The sequence below is a fragment of the Elgaria multicarinata genome, chromosome 11, assembly GCF_023053635.1.
Source record: "Elgaria multicarinata webbii isolate HBS135686 ecotype San Diego chromosome 11, rElgMul1.1.pri, whole genome shotgun sequence".
Lineage (NCBI taxonomy): Eukaryota > Metazoa > Chordata > Lepidosauria > Squamata > Anguidae > Elgaria > Elgaria multicarinata.
The window spans coordinates 38,609,998-38,632,129 of record NC_086181.1 but is presented as its reverse complement, the minus strand read 5'-3'; the positions used below and the strand labels follow the sequence as shown (position 1 = coordinate 38,632,129).

Genomic DNA, 22,132 nt, shown 5'->3' with positions numbered 1-22,132 from the left:
ATATTATTCATCAGAGATCATCTGAATATTACCTTCAAGCTAATGAGGGTATGAAAAGGTTTAAAAGAAGCCTGAAAAAGAGTTTGTAAACAGCTAGTCAGAAGGGGACGCATGGAAAATCTTCGCTACTGAATACAGCTGGAGAAAGTTGACATATTTCATCTGCAGACTTAAATGAAAGTAAAAGCCATTGCAATAAATAGTGTTTCTTTCTAAGGCACATGGAGTGGGTTGTTCCATTCTTAGTCATTTCTCCTTCTTAATTGTCCTTTATTGTTCAGTTCTGGCCTCAGGACAATTATATAGCACTTAGGGGAAAATATAAAACCCAGTATTCCAGCACCAGAGGCCAAAATAGAGAAGATCTCCACAGCAACCATATATTTGCCTTTGGTGCTTAGATACGTTGGAACAAAAGACACCCACACACTACAAAACACCAACATGCTGAAAGTGATAAACTTGGCTTCATTAAAAGAGTCTGGTAGCTTCCGAGCAAAGAAAGCCACAATGAAGCTAACGAGAGCCAGAAATCCCATGTAACCAAGAGTGTAGTAGAACATGTTGGCTGATCCCTCATTGCATTCCACTATGATTTCTTCAGACAGAGAGTTCATGTCCAGATTTGGAAATGGGGGATCACAGCATAGCCATACCATGCAAATACTTGCCTGAATAAATGAGCAGCAGAGGACAACATTATTTGCAAAGTTTTTCCCCACCCATTTCCTCATCTTGGATCCTGGCTTAGTTGCCATGAAAACCAGAACTACCATGATTGTTTTTGCCAAGACAGAAGATACAGCCACTGAGAAGATGATACCAAAAGCTGTTTGACGTAGATGGCAAGTAACTAACTGGGGCTGTCCAATAAATAGCAAGGAACAGAGGAAGCACAATAGGAGGGAGATGAGCAGTGAGTAAGTGAGGTTCCGGTTGTTGGCTTTGACAATGGGAGTATTCCGATGCTTAATAAAGATTCCAAGGACCAATGCTGTGGTTACGGAAAGAGCCAGAGCCAGAACAGCCAACGTAATGCCCAATGGTTCAATGTAAGACAGGAAGTTGAATTCCTTGGGAAGGCACCGGCTTCTCTCTTGGTTTGGATACTGATCTTCTGGACATTTGAAGCAATCATCCGTGTCTTTGAACATAATGGAAAAAAATGAAACAGCAATTCAGTCTCTCATATATACTATATTGTGGTCTATTCATAGGTATGCATTCATTGGAGCTCTCTCTCTCTCTCCCTCTCTCTCTCTCTTTGTAAGATTTCTCTTAGAATCCAAACCAGTTTCCAGGAATCTGGATGAAGTGGATGCATGCAGGAATTCCATATGCTCTTAAGCATAATTTGTACCATGCATGATTTCTAGGGATCCTCTCTCACTTTCTCTCTCTCTCTCTCTAATGATTATATATGTGATTTTTTTTTAAAAAAAATAGGCTTTATAGTATAGTGTCTCTTACCTCTTCGGTGTGAAATTTTCCCTCCTGGACATGGGACACAATCATAGCAACAAAATGGCTCCCCTTCCTTCCGTTGTTTGCTGTAACCAGGATGACAGTAATCATTGCACAATGAAAGAGGCACACCCTGTTTATTAAAAAAGAGATTCAGTATTTAGATATTTGCTTCTCTTAAAATCACCAATTCACTGAAGTCAATAAAGGCTTTCTGAAAGGGTTTCATATACAGCATGCTGTTAAAGCTAGGGCTGATATGAAGGGCCATTGGTGTGTGTGTGCCAGCAATGTATACAAATGCCCCTTCTTTTTCCATAGTGTTTTTGTGTGTTTGTTTATACCAAATCAGATATATGTTTCCAGTTATTCAGGAATCTTTGCCCTCACTCCGAATATACTTTGCTTGTCCTCAGCCTTAATTTACTGTCTTTACTCATGAGACTAACCCATTGCCTTCATTCCATGTCTCAAACTAAATATTATGTGAGTTACTTAGCATGTAGGTGAGCCTTCTCTTCTTTTTATTTCAGAATAAATATACACAATTTATATTTGGATCAGAGTCACTTGGTACCAAGAGGGAAGGGGGTGGCCAGATGTTCACTTCCCAAAATTACCCCTCCTAGTGCAAGGTGGTGGTATTGTTTTTAATTTGTTTTGTTTTTAAGCAAGAAAATTCCTGCATTAATGCAAAAGGAGCTTATTTGTTTTTTAAATCTCCCAATCTGGGGAGGGGGAATTTCAGGAAGTAAATAGCTAAGAGGAATATTAAGCAAATTAAAGTCAAATATGCATAAATTGTGCAAATTCATCTGCAATTTGTGCAAAGGACACGGAATAATGGGCACAAGTTACAGGAAGCCAGATTCCAGCAGAATATCAGGAAAAACATCCTGACTGTTAGAGCATTACGACAATGGAACCAATTTCCTAGGGAGGTAGTGAGCTCTCCCACGCTAGAGGCATTTAAGATGCAGCTGGACAACCATCTGTCAGGGATGCTTTAGGGTGGATTCCGGCATTGAGCAGGGGGATAATAGCCTTATAGGCCTTTTCCAACTCAACTATTCTATGGTTTTATGAGTCTATGAAATGGCTCAGAAGTTTTTGTAAATCGCAGAACCTTCCAAATAATTTGCAAATTTGGCTCCCAGTAATGACATCCCTATCAGAAACATGTAAGGAGAGGCAAATCGAGCATCACCTGTTGTTGCTGCATTTCAATGAATTCATCTACTTGGCTTCACTTCTATTTCCTGGCCCACTGAGTAAACAGTGGAAGGAAGATACTGCAAACTCTACACTAGAAACTCCAGTCTGATCCTACCTGGCTAAATAGACTTCGCCATGTAATTAGTCTCTCATTAATGTAGAATTCTCCACCTGCAGGTTGTTGGGGATCCATTTTTCCTACTTTCACTTTTACGAAGGATTTATTGGGGAAAGTCACCCAATTGATAATATCAAATCCAGCTAAAAATTCACCCTTCTCATCCAAAGAGACTTTGTCTCCAGCACTGTTGTTAAATGAGATGCTCCTGAGAAAAGGGTAAAGCTAGGAATGAAGGAAGTGCAGACATGTTTTACAGAAGTGGTAGGAAACGACAACAATATTTAGCTTCTGATGCTTTACAGGGGGATAGAATTGGGCAATTCTGTGACAGTATGGGTTGTCCCTTTGCCTGAATGCAAAGTTATGCTATCAATGTGGCAATGCCAATTTTGGAACTGTGTTGACTCACGTAGAAGGTCGAATTTCCTTTGACTGAAGCCCAGGGAAAGCCACGATGTGGAAGGAAGAAGTGGTGAGTGTGTGTGGATGGATGGGTGGGTGGCTGAGCCTTCCTCTGCCCACCTCATCTTCTGTCTTTCTTTCTTTCTTTCTTTCTTTCTTTCTTTCTTTCTTTCTTTCTTTCTTTCTTTCCTATACCGCCCAATAGCCAAAGCTCTCTGGGTGGTTTACACTTGCTTTGGACTTTGCACTTGCTTTCCCCAAATTCATGGGAAAGACAGGGCTCATCTACACCAAGCAGGATATTCCACTATGAAAGCAATCTATAAAAGGCAGGAGCCATACTACTGCTTTATAGTGGTATTGAAATGCACTCTCAACAGTTGGGGCTCATGACACATACTATAGACTGCTTTCATACCACTTTCATAGTGGAATATCCTGCTTGGTGTAGAGGTGTCATGAGCCCCAATGATCACCAGTGCACTTCAGTACCACTATAAAGCAGTAGTGTAGATCCTGCAGTGCACTTCAATACTGCTATAAAGCAGTAGTGTGGCTCTTGGCTTTTTTATACCACTTTCGTACCTCTTTCATAGTGGAATATCCTGCTTGGTGTAATTGAGCCCAGTCCTGGGAACCATAGCTCTCATAAGTTGCAACTTCTTACATTGCTTTTTAGATGTTCAGTAGAGAGCAATGATGTGCAGAAATTAATATTTACTGGGGGGGGGGGCGGGAAATACCTCTGCTATATTTTCCACATATTTCAATGTTTAGAAATGCATTGTTTTATAAACCTAATTAGTAATAGAATGAAGGAACACACTACAAGTCAAACTAGGAATGGGTACAATATAAGCTACGTATAAAATCAGAGTGATAATTAACTTTTCAAGACCGCCCCCCCCTCCATGAATCTGTAGACAGTGCTTCTTTGATATCAAGACTCCATTGTTGAGGAACATGAAAATGAGGTATTCTAGGGTGGGCTAGGAGAGGCTGTGGACCCACCAGGCATGGACGCATCTTGATATCAATGGGACTTACTTCTGGATAGACATGCATAGGATTGCAATGTAAGTGCCCTTTAGTTATCCTACCCCCAGCAGCAAATATTTCAGTTTAATTCTGTATGGCCATTGGTTGAACTGTGGAGATATTTATACAGAATGTGCATTTAGTGTAGGTTACTTTTTAAAACCTTTGTCTATGAAATAAATTACACATGCTAATGCAGATCTCAATTCCAAATTTTCCAGAAAACACACATTACTGGTGGAGAACCAAGTTCCCAAGAACACGAGCCCCAAACTTAAGGATCTAAGATGTGTGTTTGAAATTGATGTTCACCAAGGAGAATTTCATCTGGTTGTGCTGTCATGATCACCTCTCCTTGCTTAATCTCAGATGGCGTTAGTTTTAAATGTCAAAATACGGTTTGCAGAAACATGTGAGGACACATCCTGGGGAGCTTTTTAAAGCAAACGTATGGATGAAAAGTCATGTTAGAATCAAGAGGACAAAAAAGGGTGGGATTCTTAAAAACTAACACGCAAAAACAGGAAAGACGCGAGTCAACCGTGCCTTAACCAGCTCATGTTACCTAAAGGCAGTGTTAACTGAGGAAACATGAGAAGATGTAATGGCAAATACAATATGCAGCTATTAGAATTAGTACACTGATGTTGGGGCATCTGTAAAGAATGGGGAGGGGAGTTTTCCATCCTCAAAACCCTTTTAAGTAAATCCTGTGACAGAAACCCTTAGGGCTCATCTACACCAAGCAGATATTCCACTATGAAAGCGGTATGAAAGCAGTATATAAAATGTAGGCGCCACACTGCTGCTTTATAGTGGTATTGAAGTGCACTAACAACTGTTGGGGCCCATTGACACATACCATATACTGCTTTCATACTGCTTTTTTTTTTTATTGGAACCTGCCAGTTCGTACACTGTAAAGCTCATTATAAAGCTCCTGCTTGGTGTCGATGTGTCAATGGGCCCCAACAGTTGTCAGTGCACTTCATTACCACTATAAAGCAGTAGTGTAGATCCTGCAGTGCACTTCAATACTGCTATAAAGTAATAGTGTGGCTCCTGCCTTTTATATACCGCTTTCATACAACTTTCACAGTGGAATATCCTGCTTGGCGTAGATTTATTTATTTATTTATTACGTTTTTATAACACCCAATAGCTGAAGCTCTCTGGGCGGTTCACAAAAATTAAAACCATAATAAAACAACCAACAGGTTAAAAGCACAAATACAAAATACAGTATAAAAAGCACAACCAGGATAAAACCACACAGCAAAATAATGAGCCCAGAGTCTGCCATATTCTTTTGCAAGACAGCCTAGATAAAGGAAATTAAAAGACATGCATACAGGGCCCCTGTTTATCCATGCCTCTATGGACTTTCATTCAAAGGCCTCTTTTGAGAAGAACCTGCCAGTTTGTACATTGTAAAGCTCATTGCACAGCAATGCCTATAAATTAATAATCATTATCGATAGCATTAATGCATATAAACAAATACACTTTACCAATGCACTTAATCTGTTAAAAACAACAACACAGATCTGCCTTCCATGTGAGACATTACCTGAAAATGTTGGGACTTAAAAGACTCCAAGTGGTCTCTACCCACCACTACTCTATGTTTGTTATTGGATGAATGCAGAGCATGTAAAGCATGTGCCACAGCATAGACTGCATTGTAGATGCTGTAGCTTTGGCTGGTCATACTCATTTCAAAGGCAGGTCCATGAAGGCTCTCCAGCTTCTCCTCGCCTGTACAACTTCTCTTCTTCTCTTTATCCATGGCAGAGTCTGGAAATAAGCAACTGAATGCTTGCTCCCAAAAGACCCTGATAAAGCCATCACCAGTAGCACGAGGGTTCTGGATGTGAAGGAAATTTTGGAACCCATACACATCACTGGAGTGGGTTGCAAAGGACAAGGTACCATGAAAGACCTGCATATCCAGATTTCCAAAAAATGGTTCCAGTGAAAAATCCCAGTGGGCGGTCATCACCCACACCTTATTTATTGGCATCATAACATCTGATTCAATCAGATTGAGCACCACCTGCAAATCTAGCATCATATGAGCATCAGCGCTTATGACACAAACATTAAAAGTAGTTTTGCTTAGAGTAATTGTCATATTCATGAAGCGGTCATAAAAGTTAATAACGTCAAGCATGTTGCTCTGAATTGGCATTCTTCCAATGAAGGCTGTGCAGATACCATTCTGAGAAAACCTGTGTTCCAAGATTTGCAAAAACTTTTCTCCTTTATCATCGCCCATGGACATGATCCCGACCCATTTCCATTGGAAGTGGAGAAGCAGCTTGACAATTCCATTGTACTGATGTGCTTCATTGGGGACAATACGGTATAAGGAAGAGCGCTGAGTGACATCACTCACTGCTGGCGCATATAAACAATAGGTGACCTAAGCAGGACAAAACAAAAACGAATAAAACTGGGAAGTATAAGACTGCATTTTAATCATTGTTTTTAGCTGCCAGTCCTAATTCTGGCCCAATTCTAAGTGCTGGTATTTACATGCAAAGCCCCAAATGGCTTGGGACCAAGTTTTCTGAAGGATCGCCTCCTCTCATGTGTAACTGTCTGGGCCCTAAGATCATTTTCAGGAGTCTTTCTCTGTGAGCCCCTGCCAAAGGAAATGAGGTGATGGCTACCAGGAACAGGGCCTTTTCGACTGTGGCAACCTTGCTGTGGAATGAGCTCCCTATAGAGGTTCACCTGGCACCTACGTTATACTCCTTCTGGCACCAGGGGAAGAACATTTTATTTCCCCAGTGTTTTAGCATTTTAGCACCCTAGTCTTTTTGTTCTGCTGTTTTAAATCTATATTTTAAATCTCTCCATTACTGCTAGGCTTTAGTCTGGCTGTACTTTTATATTGTGTCTTTAAGCTTCCATAATCTATATTTCATGCTGTACCTTGTGTTTTAATTTGTGTGAACTGTCCAGAGAGCTATGTCTATTGAGTGGTATAGAAATGAAATGAAATGAAATAAATAAATAAATATTGTTTTTCGTACTTTATTCTGCTGCTTGTTTTAATAGGTTTTTAAGTGCTATAATGATTTCATTCTTCAATGCTGGTTTTACCTTGGTTTTGTTTTGTAATGTCAATTTTTTTTGTTTGTTTGCATGTTTGTGTGTGTGTGTGTGTGTGTGTGTGTGTGTAAAGCAAACAAGGAAAATATGAACATTTGCATGTTACAAAGGTATAGGAGTACTAGTACTATAACTCTGCAAATCAACAAAATGCAAGTTTGCCAAAGTGATTGAATCTCATCCCGACTTAGGTCTGCCTCAGAGTGTGAATTTTATTTTATTTTTGCAAAGTAAAGAAAAAAGGGGGGAAGACTGCATATTTTCCTGTGCATTGTTTCAAAATGTATGCATTAATTATGAATAATTTGGCAATACATGCATTCTTTCTCATATTGATTTAAACATGTCTGCATTCATTTTTGAAAAGTATGATTTTTTCAGACAAATAAATGTACATTTTTTTCAAACGTCCACATTTTTCAAACACATTTCCTTTGTTCTGTGAATCATATCACAAGCTTGGGAATGTACAGGTTGGGAGAACATTGGCCTTAAGGTACCATGGCATCCATAGCTATCTAGTAGCAAATTGGCTTCTTGCTTTCTCTGAATGGGGTTGAAAGTCCTAACAAATGTAAGCATAATACATTCCATTGGTTTTCCGTTCCTAAGGTGTAGAGGATAAATCAGGCATCTTAATGGGCATTTGATATGAGTTACACAATATGAGACACTTTGAAGCATATGCTCTTTTTAGGAGAAGTAAAGGAGCTTATACAGGTAAAACATTGCTTCCATACCTTTCGTGTGTGAGTGAAAACTAGCAAACACCTTGGATAGCATCCAATGGTACTCCTACACAGAGTAGACCCATTTAAATCAATGAAACTACTTTACATATGACTACCATTGGACAATGCCCCTTTTCACTTTTTGTATATAGAAGTTATAGGTTTTTCTTTTAAATTATAACTTCCATCATTATGCACCTATGAGCCAAAAATCACTGTCTGATCTCCCTCTTTCTTTGCCTGCTTCATATATGAGCCTGTGTTGTTATACAAATTAATAACAATTTCTATTATGATGGTAATAATGAAAACAAATGCTTACAAAAGGCCTGGTTAGTCTTACTGTAAAAGAGCAGTATTTCAAATATATTTAGCAATAATTACGATGAGAATAAGCAGTTGGCTGACAGTTCAAATTAGGTTTTAGATATATGTTGCATATATTGTTTGTGTGTCTTATGTAAAGGGTTTTAAACTTTGTATTTTATATTTTAATGTTTTAATTTTTTGCAAACCACCCGGAGTGCCTTACTTATGAGGCAGTATAGAAATATTGCTGCTGTTGCTTATTATTATTATTATTATTATTATTATTATTATTATTATTATTATTGAAGTATGGAAATAAAGCAAAAATTGCAATCATATGTCTATATTTACATGACTGTGCACTAAAGGGTAGATGTCAGGATGCATCTCCTCAGTCTTCATATTCAGATATTCCTCATATAATTTTCCAGGAAAAGGGACTAATACTGACATATCCCTTGAGGCATATACACACAGTCACACATGCACACACACATTAACATGTGAAAAACTTCAAGCTCCCCACCTTTCCTGGAGAAAACTAGAAGTACATGCCAGCTTACCTGAGGAATCTTGTAGAGCCCTAAGATAGTGGCTATGTGGAGGGAGGTTTCAGAATCAAGGCCCCCAATAACAGCTACTGGAGTCTTCTGTAAGTAACAGTTGTAGTTGGGGACGGTCCTCTTCTGATTAAAGAGAAGGTTCAAGGTGTTCTGATAAGTTATCTGTGCATCAAAGTGGCTGTCATAGACATGAACTCCCAAGGTGGCATTGGGTAGGATCTGGTGCTTTTCATTGATCTCTTTCACAGCAAATACCAAGGACAGGACATGCTGGTATTTTTTCAGCATCACCCTAAAGTAAAAGACAAATGATATATGAAAAGTTCGACCTCATAAACTCATTTGCACACTTTATTACTCCTGCAGTAGTATCTGTTTCTGAGTCTCTTGTACTGTGCATTGTATACATGATCACATCAAAATAACCTATGTTTATGGTTGGAGACTGTTGGACTGAAAAACTGGATGATCCAGAAATGTGCAGATATCTGGCTTGTGGGAGATACTTTTATAAAAATAGGACCCTGAGATCCACCAATTGGTGCCTGTTCTGTTACCCAACTCCCACTTATAGGTTGTTGTGTCATTTGAACACAGTGAAGATGGGTTGTCAGCATGGTTAACAAACCACCCTCAACCCTGAAAATAGGAAATTGGAGCCCAAGAACATCTGGTAGGCCACAGGTTTTCCAACCCAAATCTAATCCAGTGCTGAGTAGGGAAATGGCTATAGTTATCCCTATTTTAAAAATAATAATAATAATCTAATCCACTGCATTCTATTAGCTGTGTTTATCTGGCAGTGTAGATAAAAAGTTTTACTGCAATAGCCTTCACTCACAGATATTGTGGAGCAGCTTTATTATTGTATTACTGTTGTCTGTATGCTTATTATTTTTGTGTGTATGCCTCTAAAAAGTGTTCCACGTTTTATTCTTTTTTCTCTCTATATAAAAGATTGCTTTTGTTATAAGTTTATTGTTTCATTATTTCCTTAACTTCGTAGCCACTCATTGTTTAACTTTTGGTTAAGGTGAGCACCTGTTGTTCATACGTGAATATTGTTCAAACAAATCCATCAAGGAAACCAGATGTGGACTTTTTTAAAAACCACCACTGCCATAAATAAAAACAAATGGTTTCATTTCTGCACATTGCTCCTAGAAAATACTTGGTGTTTATTATAACGCAGTTGAGTATATGTTATAGAAAACAATAATACGTGGATTTCTTACACAGGTTCAACATCATACTTTGGTGTGGGGTGTACTTTGAATTCTACACCCTCAGCAAAGGAGAAGAGCTGAGAAGTGATTCCACCAATGATGAGGTCCCCTGGCTGATAATACTGGTACTTCACCTGGAGAGGATCATTCATGGAACACAGAGCAGGATATATCTTACAATCTGTTTGAGGCAGCAGCAGCAGCAGCAGCAGCAGCAGCAGCTGCAGTTGCAGAGACAAGAAATACCCTGTCAAACAGAAGGAAACTCTGTCTTCCCTCAAGACAAAACCTCCTGTTTTGATCTTGCTCATTATCTTCCAGCATCAGCCTGGTTACAAAGTCCGGGTCTCCATGGCTCTGGAGCCTGCGGCTAAATTTATCTGACAGTTTGCCTCTAATCATAAAGGTGAAAATGCCACCATTGAGGGTGTTACAGCCCTGGTTGCTTATCAAACCTCACTATGCAGGTGCTGGGGGTTTATTTTATATATGCAATGTAAATCCAGTTCGGTTGTGATGGTAAAGAAGCTGAAAAACTGTGATCTTAGATAATTACAGCTTAAGCCATCACATTCCCCAGAGTGCTGTGTTCTAGAAGGCAGCAGGTGTAGCAGAACTGTAAAGTAAACATGGGTACAATACAGAAAAGAAAAGAAAAGAAAAGAAAAAGTATTTCATATCCCATATCAGTTTTATGCTACCTACCCAAACAATTTTGATATTTATTTTTTATTCATCTTTTTATTTTTTAAAACGCTTTTAGAAACTCTATAATTGAAGTTCTCTCTGTGGTGGAAACACACACACACAGAGCCATGCATCCTTAGTTAAGGTTCAACAGGAAAAACAAACAAACCTATAATTACAAAGGGGTAATTAGGGGGTTGGTCATTCTAACATTCATAAAATTGAAAAAATTTCACCAATTTTCCTGAAATTTACAAGTTCCAGAAAGAAGTGTTGGTTTTATATAACATGAAACTTTCTAGAAGTCTGGTTAAAGATTGAGGGAGAAAGGCAGTTAACAGAAAAAAGAAGAAAAAAGGACCCTACCTTGGTCACGCAAAAGTGTTTCTGAAAAAGTATTGGCAACCATTTTTGCCTGGGTCTGGTGGCCAGCAAAAGATGCCATGTATTAACTGTTGCCATTTCTGTATTCCCTTTCTACTCTATTAATAAAAGCCTATTGAAGCTCCTAACACTGTATTTGGAACATTGAGGGGCAGCAGAGGGGAATTAAATTGAAAACTATTAAGATACAATTGTAGGTGCTTGAAGTAAAGGGGTATGAGAGTGCCCATTTCCCATTTAGTTAAGGCAAGCAGTTTCTACATTGTAAATTGTATTTCTTATAAGAAAGAGAACTCTTAAGCTTATATCTTAAAAATGGGTGTCCATGATCTACTTGATAATTTATACAGTTGCGCCAAAGTCCAGTCCAATTTGATTTTTAAAACCCACCACACTACAGACACGGGCCATTTCTACACCTAAGAGTTATCCCAGGAAAATGGAGGGATCGTCCCTGCCTGCTCCCGGGATCCCCTGTGTGTCATTTGGTTGCACAGGAACGATCCTGGGATGATCCTGGGGAAAAGGCATGTTAAGAAATGGCCAAAAAAAGTTTAAAATGTACTGGGAAATTACACATTTACCCTATTTATTCCCAGACATGTCTTATATTTGTTGCCAATTTGAGTGAAAATTACTAATGTACTTCATTTGGTCTAGTTGAGTAATGCAATCCTTGGCTTGTGGAAATTCTGAGCAGAGGTTCAAAGGCTATTGAAGTTTTCCTACCCTATCAAAAGCTGTGGCAGAAACTTTTGGAGTGGATTCTCAGTTTCATTCTGAATTTAGAATGCTGCCAGTATTCCAGTGTATTTAGAGAGATGCCATACAGGAGAGGTCAGCTAGTGGATTCAGAGTTCAATATTCCTTTAGTTGTGTAATGTGATCTCACAGCCTCAAAGTGCACATGGGCTGGGATTCTAATGTGGGTAAGTAGGCAGATCCAATGTTTTGCCCCCACTGTAATCCCAGTCCTGCCTACCACCACAGCTAATATTCATGTTACCAAAAAGTGATCCAGTTGTAATATAAATTGTGGACATGGCGGTCCTGAATCATCATAATGGCCATGGTGGGGAGCCAGAAATTAAATGTCCTCAATCCCCCAAGCTATGGTCCTAACTGACCATACGTCATAGGGGTGGTGGTGGTCAATATGAATTTTGCTTAAAATGTATGTAATTTACATAGCTTGTATGATGCTGCAAACCTTTCTGGCTAGAAATCATCCCCTCTGGACATGGAGCACAATCATAGCAACAAAATGGTTTATCCTCCTTCCGTTGTCTTCTGTAACCTGGATGGCAGTAGTCATTGCATAAGGCAAGGGGCACAACCTATCAAGTAGAAAAAGAGAGAGCTCATTCCTTCCTTCCTTTATTCATTCATTTATTATTGCATTTATTTCCCAACTTTTTTCCTCCAAGGAACTCAAGGAGGCTACCAGGAAGTTTGGAAGGATTTATGGAAAGGAATCCCCTTGTTATTTCTGATTTGTGTTCAAAGATGAAAAGGGGATTCCCCTGTGGAATGGAGGGCATTATGCAGGGGACCTTTGTTAACTCTGATCACAGATCAGAGATAACAAGAGGATTCCCCTAGGGAACTGATGACTCTGTACTCATCCAGCATTTGCTCTTGGAAGCATCATGCAAGTGGGCTTCACTTGTCCTTTGCTTTCCCATCAAAAGAAAATTGAAGAACAAGAGAAGCTGGAATGCACAATCATCTGATGCTTTCAAGAGCTCCCACCAGCACCAGATGAGTGGGCATCCCTCCTCCTTTATTACCCCTCTTAGCTCCTTTACACACAGGGAAAAATCCCACAGCCTTATCAGGGCTTTCATCTTTGCAGTCTTCCCACTATCACGGATAGTGTCCTCTAGTAATGGAGAGTTCCCACAATATTCCATATAGGACCACCTTCTCTCTCTCTCTCTCTCTCTCTCTCTCTCTCTCTCTCTCTCTCTCTCTCTCTCTCTTTTTAAGCGAGACTTCCCAGGGATAGTGTGGGAGACACCCTGGATTTTGATGACATCATGTAATGGACCTACAAACCTTCTTGGGTGGCCAGTCATGAGCATGCAATAAATCACTCATTTAGAGAGGATCTACAACACAGCAAGCTGGGGACAGAACAGGAGAATGGGCTCAGAAGAAATTAGAACCTTCTCTAAAATCTCCCCCAAAAGCTCAGAAAGACCAGCCATATTCAAAATCACAATGGGTAGAATTTCTTCATACAGGACAAATGCACAGCCATGAGGGATGGGCGAAGTCACCTGTGTCCGATCCATCAGAGGCTTGCCCCACTGCCACCAGCCACCGCTCATCGGGCCACACATGATTCCTTTGCGGGTCTGTGATGTCATTCAGCCCTTGGGAACCATCTGCTCTCACCACCATTTATGCAACAGGGGAAATTGTTCATTTCCCTCATTGTGTAAATGGTGGTTGTCAAGGTCCCATTTAAGCAAGAGTAAAGGCAGGAATGCTTCATTCGCTCTTTAAAGCCCTACATGGTTTGGGTCCAGGCTACCTGTGGGATCGGCTTCTCCTGTACAATCTGCCACGCACACTCAGGTCCTCTGGGAAAAATCTACTTCAGCTAGCAAAAACTAGATTAACAACTGTCACCCAGAGGACCTTCTCTTCTGCTGCTCCCAGACTGTGGAATGGCCTGCCGGAAGAAACTCGTCAACTATATAGTCTACTAGCATTCAAGAAAACTATAAAGACTGATCTCTTCCAGCAGGCCTATCCAGTGGAATTTTAAGATGTTTTTAGAATGTTTTAGGATTTTTTTAGGATGTTTTAAACAATGTATATTATGTTTTAATTCAGTTTTATGTATTTTATCGCTTATTGTTGTTCCCCGCCTTGATCAAAATGGAGAGGTGGGTAAGAAATTATTATTATTATTATTATTATTATTATTATTATTATTATTATTATTATTATTATTATTATGTAAATGGGAACCTTTATGGCCCCCCATTTACTTGATGGGGGGAAATGTGTAATTTCTGGAGCCTCCATTGTGACACACAATGGAGACTCTGGATGGCAGCAGATGAGCACAGATCCATGATTGTGCCGTGGGCACCTGACTAGGTCCAGAGGGCAGATGCTGAGGAGTCTGTGAGACTCCTGGACACAGTAGTGCTGCTGCAACATCCCTAACCGGGAAGATAAGATTCAACAACGTTGCAGAGTAGAAAGTGTCATGCCGCATATGAAGGACAAAAAAGTCATCCTAGACACTCCCATCAGACTGTACCTGGTTAAATCTGCTGTGCCATGTAATGGCTGTCTCATTTATGAAAAACATACTACCGAGTGGTGATTGTGGATCCATTTTCCCTACTTTCACTCTTAAGAAGGATTTGTTTGGGAAGGTAATCCAGTTGATAATATCCAATCCAGTTGTGAATCCACCTTTCTCATCAAACATCACCTGGTCCCCAGCAGTGTTGTTAAATGAGACACTCCTGAGGAAAGGATGGAGCTGGAATGAAAGAAAATGAGGCCATTTAGAGAAGTATAAGATGGAAAGAGTCAGAATTAGGTAGTTTTTGATTCATCACATTGTGATAGCCTTCTTGTGGTACCCCTTAGTTCTTTTGGAGAGTGTGTGCCATGTATAGTTTTATAAGCATCGATTTTTAATAGTACCATTGTTGTTAAAACCAGCATGTTGTGTTGACTCTTTTGGTTACTATGTCGTGGTATTTGAATAATTTGCAGAGCGGGTAGCAACCGCGAATAGCTGGAAACACACAGTTACTGGCTAGAGAGTCTTACTTGAGGAAGAAATCAATACTCACTTAGCTTTTTGTCATTAAGAAACTTTACTGAAACAAACTTTCCTTTACATATGGTCAGCATACTTCACCAACAATGACAACGACAATGACAACCACTTTATTAGATTGTAAGCCTATGCGGCAGGGTCTTGCTATTTACTGTGTTATCTGTACAGCACCATGTACATTGATGGTGCTATATAAATAAATAAATAAATAAATAAATAATAATAATAATAATAATTGACAATGTTGACAACAAGATGCCTTTAAACAGGGACATCTTAAATACTTTCCCCCTTTGGTTCAATTAACCAATTGTCTCTACTCCAGGTCTTGCACATAGGCCAAATTGCCAGGCTCCGGTTTGAACACCTGCTGCAGTCCAGAGACAAATTATTATTATTATTATTATTATTTATTTATATAGCACCATCAATGTACATGGTGCTGTACAGAGTAAAACAGTAAATAGCAAGACTCTGCCGCATAGGCTTACAATCTAATAAAATCATAGTAAAACAATAAGGAGGGGAAGAGAATGCCAACAGGTACAGGGAAGGGTAAGCAGGCACAGGGTAGGGAAAAACTAACAGTAGAAAGTAACAGTAGAAGTCTGCACAACATCAAGTTTTAAAAGCTTTAGGAAAAAGAAAAGTTTTTAGTTGAGCTTTAAAAGCTGTGGTTGAACTTGTAGTTCTCAAATGTTCTGGAAGAGCGTTCCAGGCGTAAGGGGCAGCAGACGAAAATGGACGAAGCCGAGCAAGGGAAGTAGAGGCCCTTGGGCAGGCGAGAAACATGGCATCAGAGGAGCGAAGAGCACGAGCGGGGCAATAGTGTGAGATGAGAGAGGAGAGCCAAGCACTTTAACTCTATAAAGTCCTTTCTTTCCTCTGTGGAGAAAATTCATCCCAACATAGTACTACTACTACCACCACTACCACTGCTACTAAACTACAAATTCTTTTTCAAAAGCATTTTGGGAACAAAAGTACTTGAGAGCCAGGGTGGTGTAGTGGCTAAAGTGTCAGGAGAGTCGGGAGATCTGGGTTCTAGTCTCCACTCAGCCATGGAAAGCTCACTGGGTGACTTTGGGCCAGTCACAAACTCTCAGACCAACCCACCTCACAGGGTTGCTGTTGTGAGGATAAAATGAAGAGGAGAAGGATTAAGTATGCTGCCTTGGGTTCCTTGGTGGAAAAAGGTGGGATATAAATGTAACAACAACAACAACAACAACAACAACAACTTAGCACCATCTCTGTGTGTACGATACCATAGGAGAAAGATGAGGTGTTCTATTGGGCTAGGAGATCCAGGCATTCCCTCCCCATTTTTTGGGCTCAGTATAGGTCACCTGATCGGGTGGCAGTTATGCAGCCAAAGCACAGGGTGCCTAGCACCAGAAAGCCCTAGAAGTGGGGCCTTGTTCCACTTTGCAGAAAGAGCACCTTGGCCATTCTCTTTGATTCTATGTGAGGGGTAGTTCCTCCAAGGTGCACCCCCCCCCCAGGTAAGCAGCCATTATTGTACCATACAAACTGTGAGTGTGCACTCAGCAGACCGCAGCTGTAAGCAGAACCAAAGTCAGAGCCTGGAAGGAAGAAAAGGCAACATCATCCATTAAGGAAGTGCACTGGCAGCCATATCAGTGCAATGGAGGGAACTGTGAAGAGGCAGTGTGAAGAGTTTGGACTATACTCCTGTGTGCTCTTTTATTAGCACTGCCACTGGATTTGCTCTATTATTATTATTATTATTATTATTATTATTATTATTATTATTATTATTATTATTCACACTCCATATACTGTTTTCAAACTGTTTTCAAACTGTTTTATCCTGTTTGGTGTAGATCTGGCCCTTGTGGCATCTCTTTAAGCTCTGTAATGCAGCTGTACATAAAAGAAAAGGTGTGTGTGTGTGTGAGAGAGAGAGAGAGAGAGAGAGAGATTATTATTTATTATTATTATTATTATTTATTTATTTATATAGCACCATCAATGTACATGGTGCTGTACAGATAACACAGTAAATAGCATGACCCTGCCGCGTAGGCTTACAATCTAATAAGTTGTAGTAAACAATAAAGAGGGAAGGAGAATGCGAACAGGCACAGGGAAGTGTAAACAGGCACCGGGTAGGGTGAAGCTAAACAGTATAGAGTCAGAACAAACTCAATATTTGAAGGCTATAGGGAAAAGAAAAGTTTTTAGCTGAGTTTTAAAAGCAGTGATTGAGTTTGTAGTTCTCAAGTGTTCTGGAAGAGCATTCCAGGCGTAAGGGGCAGCAGAAGAAAAAGGAGGAAGCCGAGTAAGGGAAGTGGAGGTCCTTGGGCAGGCGAGAAGCATGGCATCAGAGGAGCGGAGAGCACGAGCGGGGCGATAGTGTGAGATGAGAGAGGAGAGATAGGCAGGAGCTAGACCGTGAAGAGCTTTGAAGGTCAGCAGGAGAAGTTTATATTGGATTCTGGAGTGAGTTGGAAGCCAATGAAGAGATTTCAGAAGTGGAGTGACATGGTCAGAGCGGCGGGCCAAGAAGATGATCTTAGCGGCAGAGTGGTGGACAGAGACCAGCGGACTGATGTGAGACGAAGGAAGGCCAGAGAGAAGAAGGTTGCAGTAGTCCAACCGAGAGATAACCAGTGCGTGAACGAGAGTCTTGGCAGTAGAGACAGACAAAAATGGTCGAATCCTGGCAAGAGAGAGAGAGTGTGTACAGAAGGGAAAGAGATGTAGTACCATAGGAATTGCTGAAGTTTAGAAAAAAAGAAGAGAAAAATTAAAATATTTGGAGAGGTAAGGAGAAGGGGGGGACTGTACATTTAAAGGAAGGAGAAGCCAAAATGCATCTTGGAATATCATCCCCACCACCACCAATATAGGTCATTTTCAGAAGTTTCTATTCTTACTGCTTGTATCAACCTAGGTTATGTTACACAAAACAACGCATGGTTTTCTTACAGTTTTTCATCAAGAAGCATTCTTTTGGGGTGTTCATTGAATGATACACTTTCACAAAAGGAGAAGAGCTGAGAAGTGATCCCACTAATTATGAGATTCCCTGGCTGATTGTATTTGAACGGTACCTGGAGGGTATCATTCAAGATACACATCACAGGGTGTGTCTTGCCCTCTGTTCGAAAAAGCAAAAGCAGCAATAGAAGGAAGAGCAGTGTCAAGAAGTGCATTGTATGGGCATTTCTTAGTTGGACCTGGGTGGTGAAGGAAAGGGAACAATTAAACACAGTAAACTGGCCACAGCCCTATTGACCTTTGCTTGAGTAGCATTGATTGTGGCACAGGGTGTGCATCCTATCATTGGCCAGCCACCTGCTGTCTGATTCCACCATCCTGGGCCACATCCCAGAAACACTGGTGGTGAATGGCAGGGCCAGGAGTTCACCATGGCACAGACCACTAATGTGAACCACTTTCCACCACCACCCCTGGAAGTGGCCAATGCAGGCCCTGGTGCCATGTCCCCCAGATTCCTTATGGGAATCCTCACCGTGGGTGAACAGGGAACCCAATCCTGATCAGCCTCTCCAATGGATCCAGCCCAATGCCCATCACATATAGTTGTGACGAATGTTATACAATGAACCATCCCCAACAAATTGCCTGACGGTCCAAATGAACTAATTTACAACTAAAATAATCTTGCAGTGGGGAAAGCAAAATAACCCAGCAAAATCTTCCTCAATTTTTATGCAGGTAAAATTTCTTCCCAACCCCATTAAGTGACAACTACTTCTGCCCGGAGTGGGTGGGTGAGGAAGTCACCGACTGCATTGCTGTAACCATAACGGAGCTTTGCTTTTAGGGGCCTCAGGTTGAAGCGGAGTGAGAGCAAAGGCGAGGGACCTCACTGTGGTCAGTCCACCCCTTTGGCCACTCCCAACAAGCCCATCAGAGTGCAGATTGACTTAGGGTGACCATATGAAAAGGAGGATAGGGCTCCTGTATCTTTAACATTTGTATTGAAAAGGAAATTTCAGCAGGTGTCATTTGTATATATAGGAAACCTAGTGAAATTTCCTCTTCATCACAACAGTTAAAGCTACAGGTACCCAGCACTCTTTTAAATCTGGTCACTCTAGTATAGCTCCTGCAGCTTTAACTGTTGTGCTGAGGAGGGAATTTCACCAGGTTCTCCATATATACAAATCACACCTGTTGAAATTCCCTTTTCAATACAACTGTTAAAGATACAGAAGCCCTGTCCTCCTTTTCATATGGTCACCCTAGATTGACTCAGCAGGCCTCTCCCTGCGAAGGTGCTGGCATTGTGGATGAGCAGCTGTTTCTGGTCAGCTTTGCCTCCTTTCAGGACTCCCTGGTAATAAAGGAAGTCAACAGGCAAGCTCATTCCTTTGACTTGAATCCACTTGATCTTTATAACCCAGCATCCAGCCTCAGCTTGCTTAAAATGGCCCCAGAACATGGTGCTAAACTGATCTTCCAGCAGGCCTTTAAATATGTGGGGGAAACATCCCAAGAACAGAATAACATAGCTAGAGTTGTTTAAACCCTCCACTCCTGCTCTGACTAGTACAGGGCTATTTATATAGGCATTTTAAGCACTTTCATGACAGCTCTAGCCAGGGTGGTGGTGCTCAAACATTCATCCGAAGTAATTACAGGATGAACAATTAGCTCTCCAAAGTATTGTATTCAGTGGGGAGCATCTCGTGCAGTTGAATAATGAAAGGAAATATGGTCCATAAATACAAGTGGATTGCACAGATCTGGGATTTTTTCAATATTGTTGTCATCTATCATGGTCCCGTTGCTGTTTCTTGAATTTAATGGTTCTTTAAGTCTAGCCGGAGCAGACTGACACCCTTGCAGTCAAAGTTAAGTACTTTCAGATTCTTTTTGGTTGGATTCAGAGAAGATTCCTCTGATAGAGCCCTTCCTTGATCAGAGGAACCTTCTCTACATTCAGCTCATGATTAACCTTTATTGCAAAGTCTCCAATCAAAGTCTGATAAATCCACCTCCAAACCACTGAGTTTTGCACTGAGACTAATTTCAATACTTTTTAAAATGTTCTGCATTATATTGGAGTGATTTTTTCCCCAGAAAAATACTGTGTATATATACCTGAATTGTACTCATATACATATACACAGTCAATCTCTGAGATCTTCTGAGAAAGGCTTAGTCATTTTAATGTGAAACACATTAGGGAATTTAGCATATTAAGTGGTATAAAAGCATTATACATAAATAACCCCTGTACAAAATTGTTTCAAAAAACCCCTATCTTCCTCTCACACATTTTTTTACCTGTCCACAGAGAGTGTCACCACACAGCGGAAAATCACGTTTCCTTACTGTCACATCTCCGCCTGTGTGTTTGTCCCTCATTGCTGGCTTTTTTGAAAAAGGAAATAAACCAAGTGCACATGGCCCATTCAGTGGGCCGTTTTGATCCCGCTGCTTCTCTTGCACACAGCAGGAGATAGCAGCAACTTCTGTCTTTAAAAATAACTCAGACTTACTGGGGTGTTTCATGTCACATGAAGAAGGCTAGAAGAGGCAGGAGGTACACAGGACATAGACAATGTTGTGAGAGGGACCAGCAAAAATCCGTGACTTCCCAGCAACGAGTGTGCAATAAGACACTCATCTGATGATGCCCAGAGTTTGTTCCTTTAATCTGTGGCTGTTCCAGCACATTTTCTTTTTGTTCGATAAAATAAAAGTTAGCAGGAAGCATTTAGCTGGTTACACCTCCCCCCATTCTAAAGCGGATGAGTGGGAGTTGGGCTGGCATTGTGTCCTTCTTGGGTGGTGTTCTGAGTAGGGCAGAAAAAGAGCAAGCTTATTTCTTTATTGCATTTTTATACCGCCGAATAGCCAAAGCTCCCTGGGTGGTTCACAAAAAGCTTGCTGACTGTTGGAGAAAAGGAACCACATGCTTCTACACACTAGAGGGCAATAGAGAACATATTGCATCAATAGCCACTTGGCTTATTCATCCCCTTGTTGTCTGATCGGTTCCTTTTCCTTGTTCCCTCCCCTTCCTCCTCCTCCTCCTTCCTTTTTCTCCACCTGCCTCTGCAAACAAACACAAGGTCTCTCTAGAAAGGAAGCAAGTACCCATATCTCATGTCTTTGCTTACTTATACTCACACACCCAACTTTAAGGGGTGTTTGTAGTTAGGGACGTCATAAGCATCTGACTGGGTCTGCAAGGGCAGTGGACCCCACCCTGCATCCAGCCCTCACAGACTGGGGGCTCATCTACACCAATCAGGATATTCCATCATGAAAGCAGTATGAAAGTGGTATATAAAAGGCAGGAGCCACACGACTGCTTTATGGTGGTATTGAAGTGCACTGACAGCTGCTGGGGCCCATTGACACATACTATATTCCGCTTTCATACTACTTCCATAGTGTTATTTCCTGCTTGGTGTGGATGTGTCATGGGCCCCAACAATTGTCAGTGCACTTCAGTACCACTATAAAACAGCAGTGTAGATCCTGCCTTTTATATATCGCTTTCATAGTGCAATATCCTGGTTGGTGTAGATGAGCCCAGGGCGTGGAGAAGATGCTCCTGAATATGTCTGGTATATGTGACATCACTCAGCATTATAGGAGATGCATATTCTAGGATAGACAGTTCACCACAAAACTCCTGAAAAGAGATAGATCTATCCAGTTCATTTATATCTTTTCGCCTGAGCTCCAACACCCAGGGAGTACCAATATCCTCCCTCTCCCTCCCACCAACCATCTTTCCTCAAATTTTCTGCCACTACATCTAAACCCAAGTAAATGCAACATTAATTACCCAAAATAAGGGGCAGTGCGGTGCTTTTTTATTTAAGGCAAATCACAAAAAGAAGGGTTGTTCCACCAATATAACCATTAAAATGCTATTGCTCATAAAAATGGTACTTGTGGCTTGGCATGCATGATTTACCTGATAAGTCTCATTCATGATCTACCTAATAATTGGATGCAGGTAGTGTGAGTTGTAAGCAAGTACAATTTGTGACATTGCACAATATCATCAATGATCATGGTGCACATTATTGCATATGAGC

General features: G+C 40.7%; 1 protein-coding gene across 1 annotated transcript; it reads right to left on the bottom strand.

The window, feature by feature from the left end:
- Window positions 1-242: 242 nt before the first annotated feature.
- On the bottom strand, window positions 243-22,026 carry LOC134405796 (vomeronasal type-2 receptor 26-like). Its single transcript, XM_063137049.1, has 8 exons — window positions 22,009-22,026; window positions 14,597-14,768; window positions 10,199-10,436; window positions 8,964-9,255; window positions 5,811-6,665; window positions 2,795-3,022; window positions 1,471-1,597; window positions 243-1,144 (listed from the first exon to the last, which is right to left on the bottom strand). Exons 1-8 carry the CDS (start codon window positions 22,024-22,026, stop codon window positions 243-245), a joined length of 2,832 nt encoding a protein of 943 aa, XP_062993119.1.
- Window positions 22,027-22,132: the final 106 nt, after the last annotated feature.

Coding starts and splice junctions, on each gene's coding strand:
- LOC134405796 (XM_063137049.1), bottom strand. Junction 10,437..14,596: donor GGATCCACAATCACCACTCG/GTAGTATGTTTT, acceptor TCTGTTTGACAG/GGTATTTCTTGTCTCTGCAA. Junction 3,023..5,810: donor TTAAGTCCCAACATTTTCAG/GTAATGTCTCAC, acceptor CTTCATTCCTAG/CTTTACCCTTTTCTCAGGAG.